General features: G+C 25.5%; 2 protein-coding genes across 2 annotated transcripts in view; both read right to left on the bottom strand.

Annotated features, from left to right (window-relative positions):
- LOC117176847 (high mobility group B protein 13-like) overlaps positions 1–2,468 on the bottom strand; it is a 30,330-nt gene extending 27,862 nt beyond the window's left edge. Inside the window, exon 1 of the mRNA XM_033367189.1 lies at positions 2,382–2,468. Coding sequence (XP_033223080.1) covers positions 2,382–2,424 — 43 coding nt within the window. The 5' untranslated portion in view covers positions 2,425–2,468. The remainder of the gene's footprint in view (positions 1–2,381) is intronic.
- Positions 2,469–2,744: 276 nt separating this feature from the next.
- Positions 2,745–3,863, bottom strand: LOC117177345 (U3 small nucleolar ribonucleoprotein protein IMP4). The gene has a single exon (XM_033367968.1). The coding sequence runs from the start codon at positions 3,745–3,747 to the stop codon at positions 2,812–2,814; it is 936 nt and encodes a 311-aa protein (XP_033223859.1). The 5' UTR covers positions 3,748–3,863; the 3' UTR covers positions 2,745–2,811.
- Between the last annotated feature and the right edge of the window lie 7,609 nt (positions 3,864–11,472).

Genomic DNA, 11,472 nt, shown 5'->3' on the forward strand with positions numbered 1-11,472 from the left:
AAAAATTCGTCATTTTTGTAGAAAATTAAAAATAAACTATTTTAAAGATTTTAGGGCTTTTTAAATTTGTAAGGGATTTTAATCAAAAGATTCGAAAAGATTTTCATAGATTTTTTCTATTTATTGGTTTACAAGTTTATTTGTGCAGAATTTATAATTTTTTCAATTCTTGAACTGAGAGTCTAACTATGTACTTCATTTTTGGTTGTACCTTTTTTTTTAGTAGAAAAGTGAACTACTTGTTTCAAATTTCATGTATTTTTTTTAAATTCGTCTTTTTTGGTAAAGAAGTATTCTTCTTGCTTAAAAATTTAACTCTTTTATTCAAAATTGCCTTGTTTTATGTTGATTTTTTAGTTGTTTCATTTTTGGATACTTCATCTTTTTTCTTGAAAATTAATTTTTTTAGTGGAAAATTTAACTACATTTTCAAAATTGGTTGTTTATTGGTTGAAAATCTAACTATTTCATTTTTCGTTGAAAAGTAATATTTTTAGTTGAAAATTAAACAATTCGGTTGAAAATTAATCTATTTAGTTGAAAATTCGTCTTTTTTTTGTAGAAAATTATTTTTCTTGCTTAAAAATGTATCTTTTTTGTTTAAAATTGCCTTGTTTTATGTTAAATTTAGTTGTTTTATTGGTTTTTTAAAATTAATTTTTGGTTGAACTGTTCCATTTTCGAATAAAAAATTATCTTTTCAGTTTAAAATTGGTTTTCTATTAGTTGAAAATCTAACCATTTCATTTTTCGTTAAAAGTAATCTTTTTAGTTGAAAATTAAACAATTCGGTTGAAAATTAATCTATTTAGTTGAAAATTCGTCTTTTTTGTTGGTAGAAAATTATTTTTTTTTGCTTAAAAATTTAACTCTTTTGTTCAAAATTTCCTTGTTTTATGTTAATTTTTCAGTTGTTTCAGTTTTGGATAAAAATTGATCTTTTTTCTAGAAAATTAATTTTCTTGGTGGAAAATTCAACTGCTTTTTCAAAATTTGTTGTTTCTTGGCTGGAAATCTAATTCTTTCATTTTTCCTTGAAAATTAATCTTTTTAGTTGAAAATTCGTCTTTTTAGTAGAAAATTATTCTTCCTGGTTAAAAATTAAACTAATTTGACCAAATTGTTCTTTTTTTTAATTAACTTTTAACTTTTGTTTGAACCATTCCATTTTTGGAAAAAAAAATCTTTTTAGCTTAAAATTTGTTGTTTATTGGTTGAAAATTCAACTATTCGGCTGAAAATCAATCTATTTATTTGAAAAATCGTCTTTTATGGTAGAAAATTATTCTTCCTCGTTGAAAATTTAACTATTCTATTCAAAATTATTTCCTTTTTAATCAACTTCAATACTTTTGGCTGAACTGTTCCATTTTTTAATAAAAAATTATCTTTTCAGTTTAAAATTGGTTGAAAATCTAACTATTTTATTTTTTGTTGAAAAGTAATCTTTTTAGTTAAAAATTAAACAATTCGGTTGAAAATTAATCTATTTAGTTGAAAATTATTCTTTTTTGTTAAAAATTTATGTATTTTGTTCGAAATTGTTTTTTTTAAAATAACTTTTAACTTTGATATTAACTATTCAATTATTAACGAAAAAGTTCTCTTTTCAGTTGAAAATTAGACTTTTTTTTAAATTTGTTTTTTGGTAGAAAATTAAACTTTTTCATCTCTCGTGGAAAATTATTTTCTTTCATCGTTAAAAATGTTTTTTTTTACTGAAAATTAAACTATCTGGTTCAAAATTCATTTCATTAGTAAAAATTTCAACTATTTGGATGAAAAGTAGTCTTTTTTTTTAGAAAATTGAAAATAAAGTACCCTAAAGATTTTAGAGCATTTCAAAACTTTTAAGAGATTTCTAAAGAACATTTTTTTAGTACATTTACTTTTTTTCATGGGATTTCTACCAATTTTAACATGTTTCAAAATATTTTCAAAGTTATTTAAGAAATTTGAAAAGATCTTCATAGAGTTCAATTAAATTTAAAGCAAGTTTAAAAATACCCAGGAAATTCATCGATGTTTGCTGTTTATTTGTGCAGAAATTCTAGTTTTTCGTAACTTAGATACGATTATGACTAGTCCAAAATTAATCCTATACCCGGAAGTTTCCTGTCATGAATTTCCTGTATACTTAAAATTTTCCTGCAATATTTTTTCGTAAGGGATATGTAATTTGCAACAATTGCTATTTATAAACTCAATAATGAAAATCTATCAAAGATTGTTTTGAATTCTCCTAACCTCAAAACCCAATACAAACCGTTAGAGTTGTAAGTTTTAAATAAATCGATACAATTATTAAAGGGAAAAATGTTTAAGGAATTGAAAGCATAACTAGAGAATAAAAATAAGACTTAAATAAAGACTATTCTTACCGATTTCTTGAAATGATTCGTTTATTTCTTTGACAGGCTCCATTCTTGCAACTGTCACTCTTTGGAGGTTAGAAATGTTCCTTTTCCAAACAAACACTTTTAATATAAAATACTCCCCAAATTCTTTTATTTTCTTTCACATATTCCAATATTTAAAAAAATAAACTTAAATATTTGATTATTTATTTTAAAAAATATAAAAAAAGTGATTTAAAATTGCCAGGCTTTTCAATACGTATGCGCAGTCCTGTAAAACCTCGGCGGTAAATTCAAATTTGATCTATATTTTCATGAAATTGTAAATTATTTTTAATATTAATAATAAATTGTCCATATTAATCGTGAAAAATTAAAAAGACACAATTATTATAAAAACAATAATTGTTTATTAAATGCAAAAGCAGGAGTTTACAAGTGTACAAGTCTTCAGTTATAAATCATCTTCCTGCTGCCACCCGTCATCCTCGGACAAAAATCTCCTTTTGTGACTCGTGTTCATGTAAGGCCTCAAAGCCCATTCAGTTTCAGCAGCAGAAACAGTATCCAGAGTACCCAATTTGATTTCGTAAAGTTTCAACTGAAACCTCGGGCCCACTTCAGTCATTTCAATATCCCTTCCATTTACTTTGGTGAATGTATGATGCCGGAAGCAAATATAATCATCATGATTAGCAAAAGTGATGACCCTCTTACTGTCCTCTTTCGGAACCGGAAACAAATATTTCAAAATATCCATCGTCCTCTTGCCCAGTCTCGTTTTGAAATTGTGAAAAACGAGATGTGGATATTGCTCGGACATTGTTCCGATATCCGGAATGTCGTGTCGCATGACGACTCCAGACATGGTGAAATAAGCAGTTGGTCCGTAAGGAAGATGACAGATAACGAGGGAGTCAGGAACTCCTCGATGCTCGTGAACCATGATAAAATCCGTCACGTCATTTGCCCTGCAGGCATGCATGAGTTGTTTCATTTCGTAATTACCTCGATTCATCCTCTGAGCGTTGGGGAAAATGAGACGAAGTTCCTTGACGAACATTTTCAACCTGGAGCTTGGATCCCGAGAGGTTGTGATGACAATTTTTGGGTCTTCGACGCCGGCCCATCGGTACTCGTCGTCCTCAGTGGAACCCAGGGTGCCACCCATTTCGGTGCCCATCGCCAGGGCGAGTTCGGGACCTGCATCCTCCCATTCTGCTTTCCTCTGTAAGTGAAGAGCCGTTTTTCTTAGGTCGGGATGAATCGGAGTGTTTTCTTCCAAACTCTTCTTCAACTGGTCTTTCTTTTCCTGGATGGTTTTCAACTTGTCCTGTTTGGATTTCCGGTAGAGGTACTCACGACGGAGTCGGGCTTGCCTTCGTAACATTTTTGGTTGGAGGCTTTTCAAGTTGTGGAAGGTTTACGACGAACTGTTATTTACTGTTTTTCTGTTAAGTGTGTTTTTTTGAGGTTATGTTTCGAGTAGTCAACAGTAACACGAGGTTTGATTCAGGGTTGCCAAATGTGTTTTCAGAATGTTTCTCTAGAAATCACTACATAGCTAGAGTTCTGACCCAATCATGGGAACTATTTGAACTGCGCTTGCGTCGTGCCACTATCCCGATTAGTCACAGTTAGCGCGTAGATTTTGAATTATATAAATATTCAGATTTAATATAATTAATAAATAATGATTGAGAAATGCGCAAATAGCGTTTTCCTAATCCTTAAAGAAGATTTTAGAGTGAGAAATACCAAAAATTCGATTTCAATGAAATCGAAGTTATGAGTTCTGAGATCAGAGAAATAAATCATTTCTATTTGTCCCAATGATTAATTTCGTCTCTGTCCAGTTTTAAAATTAAGTTTTTGTTTATTTTCGACAATTTGATTTAAAATAAAATCACCGAAACTACCAAAAAAGAATTAAGAATAATTAATTACTGCACTGATAAATGTTATATCATACATTTGTTTAATAACTTGAAGACTACCTAAATTACAATTACTGGTTAATTACAGAATAGCTGGTACCCCCCTTTATTTCCTGGAATTTTTTTTCGAAAATCAAACTATTGGCACATGAAATTGAAGTAATTTCGAAGTGATTTGTTTAAAAAAAAGCACTAAAATGATTGGTAATTGCATTATTATAACGTGTCAAATATGGGTCTACCAAAAATTTGAATTTGCCGTATTTAACTTACAATTTAAGTCCTTTTATAACCCCCAAAAAAGTAAAAAGTTATAAATAAGTGTAATTTGAACTTTTATTTGTATATCTTGACATATTTTGCTATTTTTTGTTCATAAAAACCATTTTAATGACAAAAAAAGAAAGAGTTGCTAAAGTTGTTAAAGAGAAAGAGTCGTTTCAAATTCTAAAGCACCTCGACTCCTTTTCCAACATTAAAAAAAATACAAATGAAATTTTTATAATAGGTTATATTGATGAAAATAATTCACAAAATATGTTCCATTTTATTAAAAAAGATTAAAATTTTTCATATATATACTCTTTTTCCCAGCAAGAATGTCTAAAAACACTTTAATGGTAAGTTGAATAGGGCTAATTCTAATTTTTGGTAGACCCATATTTGACACGTTATGATAATGCAATTAACAATAATTTAAATTCTTTTTTAACAAATCGTTTCGAATTTACTTCAATTTCATGTTCCAACAGTTTGATTTTCGAGAAAAAAAAAGTGTACATTTTGCTATTGTATAATCTAACCCAATGAAAATCGCATTATTTTTTCATCGGTTACTACAAAATTCTAATTTATCATTAAGAAATTACTTTGGATGCAATTTCAAATCATTATTTATCATAAATATTAAATCTGAATATTTATATAATTCAAATTCAGCGCGCTTACAGTGAGCCATCGGGTTGTCGGCGCGACGCAAGCGCAGTTTAAAATGTTTTCAAGATTGGGGACACTATTCCCAATTAAATTACTTTGAGAACGGTAACAAGAATGAGAATATCACCGAGAATATAACAGAGAAATAAATTCTCTGAGAATTTATGAGAATCTCAGAATTTATTTTAATTAATAGAACATTGCATTTTTTCGTTCCACTTATAAAAAAATTTGTTTTTTTATTACAAATTCTTCTCTTTTAGTACAAAATTGATCTTTTTGGGATAAAAATGCTACTATTTGCTAGAGAATTCAACAATTTTGTTAAAAAATTCATCCTTTTTGGCTAAAAATTCGTTTTTTTTGGGTTTAAAATTCCATTTTTTTATTAGAAAATTATTTTTTGTCAAAAAAATCATAGTTTGATCGTGAAAACTGGACTAAAATCTTTTTCAACATAAAATTCAACTATTTTTTTGAAAATTTATCTTTTTGATTTAAAAATTCATCTGTTATAGAAGAAATTTCATTTTTTTTAAAATGAAAATGCAACTTTTTGGTTAAAAATCGTTCTGCTTTGCTTGATAATTCAACTCATTTGCTTAAAACGTTTGGTTGAATCGCTTTGTTAAGAAATCACTTTTTTTTTAAAGATTTATATTTTAAGTTGGAAAGTTATTTCTTTGGTTAAAAGTTTAATTATTTTGTTATAAATTAATCTTTTTTAATTGAAATAATTGGGTCAAATTTAAAGTACATTGTGAAATTTTTTTGTTGAAGGCTTATGTCTGGTTGAATATTTAACTGTTTAGTGACTAAACCTTCTTTTTTTTTTGTTTGTTTGGAATTCATTTTTTAACTAAAAAAAATATATTTTTCAAACAGGTCAATTTTTCTTACATAGTTCTGAATTTCATTGAAATACTAAAAGAACGTTTTAAAAGTTTTCCATTTCTTTTACGGAAAAATATCAAATGCTACATTTTTGGGCATAAAAATTCAATAATTCTGTTGAAAATTCGTCTTTTTTGGTTGACTTAAACTGTTTTTTTTTTCTCAATACAAATATTTTCTGGTTGAAAATTTAACTTTATTGTTGAAAAGTCAATTCTTTTGTTCAAATATAATATTTTAACAAAAAATTTAAGTATTTTATTTTTTGTTCAAAATTTATGTTTTTTTTTTGTTTTTTTAAATTCACCTAATTCAAAATTATTGTGTTTGTTGTTGAATTCAACAGTTTTTTGGGTTAAAAATGCAATTTATTGAAAATTTATCTTTTTTGACGGAAAATTAATCATTGTGGTACAAAATTGATCCTTTTGGTTGAAAAAATGTTTCATTGGTGAAAAATTCAACTATTCTGTTCACAAGTTTTTTTTTCTATAACTGAGAATCTAACTATTTCGGTCTTGTTTGAAAATACATTTTTTGATTTTAAAAATCAAAAATTTACCTATTCCATTTTTGGTCGAAAATTTATTTCTTGTAGTTTAAAATTATATTTTCTGGTTGAAAATTGAACTACTTTATTAAAAATTAAAAATTATTTGTTGAACATTTAAACTTTGTCTTATTGAAAATTTAACGTTTTTAGTTGAAAAAACATGTATTTTGTTAAAAACCAATTTTTTGTAAATAATTTTGCTCACTAAAAATTTGAATGTTTTAGTTTTGATAAAAAATTTGTCACTTTTATTTGAAAATTCATCTATTCAGTGGAAAATTCATGTATATTTGTGAAAATTGATTTCTTTGCTAGAAAATTGAATTATTATAATAAAAATATTTTTCGTTAATAATTTTTCTAAATAAAAATTTAATTTTTTAAAAAATTATTTTTTATATTTAAAATTTTACTGTTTTATTGTTGGTGGCTAATCTTAAAAAATTATCTGTTTAGAAAATTCTGCGCTTCTTTAAAGTAATTTTTTGATTAAAAATTCGTCTTCTTAGTTTAAAATTAAAACTATTTGATTGAAAATAATTTTTTTTTGTTCGGCAATCCAACTATTTGGTTGAAAGTTGAACTACTTTATTAAACATTCATTTTTTTGCAGTTGCATCATTTTAGTTGAAAATTCATCTCTTTGATGGGAAAATTAACTGTTTGATTAAAAAAACCGTGTTTTGTTTTTAAAAAACAATGATTTTAGAATGAAAATGTAACTATTCCAATTTTGGTAGACAATTGATCCAAAATTCATATATTTAGTTGGAAATGAATTTCTTTGGCGGGAAACTGAATTAAATCGGTGAAATTTAAAAAAAAATTTTTTTTTAAAATAAAAATTCAACTATTCCTTTTTTCAATTGATCTTTTCTAATTACAAATTCAAGTATTTGGTGGAAAACTAATGTATTTTGTTGAAAATTCGTATTTTTTTGTGAAAAGTATTCTTCTTTGTGGAAAATTCATCTTTTTGGTTAAAAATTAATTTATTTGGCAAAAAACCTAATATTTCTTTAACTCCTTGTTTTTATAAAAAGTTGTTATGGTTTAACTGTCAATTTAACAAGTCCATTGTTGGTGGGAAATTGATTTTATTCAGTTGAAAATTCATCGATTTTTAAAACTTAATTTTTTGATTAGAGATGCATAATTTGAATTGAAAATTCGTCTCTTTGAATGCAGAATTAACTACTTGACTAAAATATTCATTAGCCAGTTATTCTGGATACAAATTCAAAAAGTTAGAGAATTTTCAAAATTTTTGAGATCATTTACATTTTTTTAAAATTCTATATATGGCAATTAAAAAGTCGAACAATTAAGCATTACGACTTTTTTCGATAGAAAAATGATTAGAGCTATAGCATTTTCGAAACTAAAAAAAAAATAAATAAAATGAACCTTTTAAGCTAAACAACGCTCGATATGAAAAAAGTAGAATAAAGAAAAACGCTTCGTTTTGAAAGCTCTATAAGATTAACATGACAACTTTTTTCATAAACTTTTTTTCGTAAAAAACGTCATTAATAATAAGAAAACAAATTTTTGGAAAAAAGACACAAGCTATACGAAGAAAGATTAATAGACAACAATTGTGCACCAAAAAACATCTACAAATTTGTTATTAATAATTTGTTGATAGGATGCGCAGTTTTTTTTAATAGTAAGAAACAAAATAATGAATATAAAATTTTTGAACGAACGACTCAAGGTATTACGCAAAAAGATAAATGGACAAAAATTGATACCCAAAAAGGGTTCATAATTCTATAATAATAATTTGTTGTATGGAACGCAAAATTTGGTTTTAATCGTAAAAAATCACATTGGAATAAAATTTTTTGTTTTGAAAAACGGTGCAAGGTTTGGAAAAACATTAAAAGAGAAAAAATTGTTCACTCAAAAAAGAACTACGAATTTGGCATAATTTATTTTTCAAAAGCGAATGTAGTTTCTGTTTTAATAATAAAAAATAAAATTGGTGATAAAAAATTAAATTTTTGTACAAACGACACAAGCTACGAAAAAATGAGTAGATAAAAGGTTTTCACCCAAAAAACATCTACAGATTTTTTAATAATTATTTTTTATAGGATGCGTATCTTTTTTTTAAATCATAAAAAACAGTGAAAATAAATAAATTTAGTTTTTGTAAAAACGATACAGGGTGAAATAAAATGTTAAACAAAAAAAAGTTTTTTTACAGGATGACCAATTTTTTTTATTATAAAAATAAGGCAATGCAAATACACCTGCTTCAATATCACTATGCATAAATATTATCAATTGTGATAATATGCATTTTTAGGGTAGCTGAGAATAAAAATGAGTGCAAAATAAGGATTTACAATCATCAAATTACAGTAAATACACTTTGGACCTCGAAGCACGAGGTAAATACATTATTGGGCGCATTTTTTTTTTGATAAAAAATTATACTTATTAGTGGAAAACTTATATTAACTATTTGATTCACATTGTTGTATTCTGCTTAAAATAATTCTTTCTGGTTAAAAATGAATTTCTTTGGTAGCAAATCGAACTAATAAATATTTTTTAAATTGATTCTTAACTGAAAATTTTACTATTTCATTGTTAGTGGATAATTTATCATTTTCAGTTGAAGACTTAACATATAGTTGACTTTTTACGCATATTCAAGATGTTCAGGTGTTGATCAGGGTAATATAATTTTTTACCATTATCTTCAAATTCATGTGCAATGTTAAAAATTAATCTTTTTTGGTAGAAAATTATACTTTTCGGTTTAAAATTCAAGGATTTTATTAAATATAATCTTCTTTGAAAAATTAACTGTTTTGTCGAAAATCCATCTCTTTGGGTTAAAAACGAAACTAATTTTGTTTGTTTGAAAATTCGTTATTTTTCAGTAAAAATTTATTATTTTATTTGGGAATGTAACTATTCTATTTTGGATTGAAAATTTATCTTTTTTAGGTAAAAATTTAAATATTTGGTTAAAAAAATCATGCTTTTATTGGTTATTCGTTTTTCTGGTTGAAAATTAATGTTCTTTGTTAAAAGTACATGTATTTCGTTAAAAAATCAACAATTTCTTTAAGTTCTAATATATTTCTATTTATTTTATTTTTTGGTAAATGTTTTTCTCACGTAAGATCAGCCCACCCCCTCATTCCCTCAGTAAGAAACAGTTAAAAAATATTTTTTTTTTGGAAAAAAAATCAAATGAAAATTTATCCATTCTATGTATTTTTTGAAAATTCGTCAATTTTGGTAGAAAATTAAACATCTTGGTTCAAAATTCATCCTTTTGTTTTCAATTCACTTCAATGGCGAATAAGTTTTTTTATTAAGCTTTTGAATTGAACCTGTCACCATTTCACTTTTTGGTAAATTTTTTTTGTTTTGTTTAAATTAATCAACAAAAAATTTCCCCATTCAGTTTTTAGTTTCAATTTGGTATTTTTTAGTTAAAAATTCCACTACTTGGATGAAAGTTAAACTAATTTATTAAAAATCAACTTTTTGTTTTTAAACATCTAACTGTTTTATATTTCGTAGAAAATGTAGCGTTTTTAGTAGAAAAAAAACATGTTTTGTATTTATAATTCGCATTTGTTGTAAGAAATTTAAATTATAAGTTGGAAAATCATCTTTTTGGTTAAAAATTTAACTATTTTTGTAAATTACATATTTTTAAAAATCAATCTTTTTAACTGACCATTTAAATACTCCACTGTCGGTAAAAAATGTATCTTTTTTTATTTAAAAATTTAACTATATGGTCGAAAATTCATGTACTTTTTTCAAAATGTATTATTTTCTGTAGAAAACGATTCTTTCTATTGACAAATTCAACTTTTTTGAATATTTAACTATTTAATGAAATATTAATGTATTTTTTTGAAAATTCATGTTTTTGGTGATAAATTAATCTTCTTTCTGGCAAATAGAAGTATTTTTTTGAACATTCTTTTTTTAAAATTAACTTTCTAAAGTGATGATTTAATTATTCCATATTTTGTTGAAAAGTTATCTTGTTTCCTTAAAAATTCAAATATATGATTGAAAATTACTGTTTCATGTTTTCAAATTCGTCTTTTTGGATGAAAATTCATCTTTCTGGTTAAAAATTCATTTCTTTGGTTAGAAACTTAACAACTTTTTTCACTTTTTTGTTGTTATAAAAACTTATGTTTTTTTTGTTAGAAAGTATACTTTTTTTGCAGAAAATTAATTTTCTTAACTGAAAATTTAAGTATTCCACTGTCGGTATAAAATTTATCTTTTCCATTTAAAAATTTAACTATATGGTTGAAAATTCATACATTTTGTTCAAAATGTATTTTTTTGTAGAAAATGATTCTTCTTAGTGAAAAATTCAACTTTAAAAAATTTAAATATTTAATGAAATATTCATGTATTTTTTTGAAAATTCGTCTTTTTGGTAATAAATCATTCTTTTTTTTGGAAAATTCAATTTTTTGTAACGTTTTTTTTTTAAAATTAATTTTCTAAAGTGAAAATTTAACTATTCCATGTTTGTTTGAAAACTTTTCTTGTTCAGTTAAAAATTCAACTATATGAGAATAGGTTTCGGTGGACAACTGAACATTTATCGCCGAGTGCGTGCAAACTATTTTCAAGAGACTTCAAACCAGAAAATTTGTATTTCCCACAAAAAATTCCCGTAAGCTGTTACAGACTTGTCACAACCCGGGTATCGCGTCCTCTATATATGTCGCGATATTACCGGCCGGACTCGAAAGGTAAACGTGGATCCGTTTAAAAAATTTAAGACCTATGA

Source organism: Belonocnema kinseyi, chromosome 7 (genome assembly GCF_010883055.1).
Source record: "Belonocnema kinseyi isolate 2016_QV_RU_SX_M_011 chromosome 7, B_treatae_v1, whole genome shotgun sequence".
NCBI lineage: Eukaryota > Metazoa > Arthropoda > Insecta > Hymenoptera > Cynipidae > Belonocnema > Belonocnema kinseyi.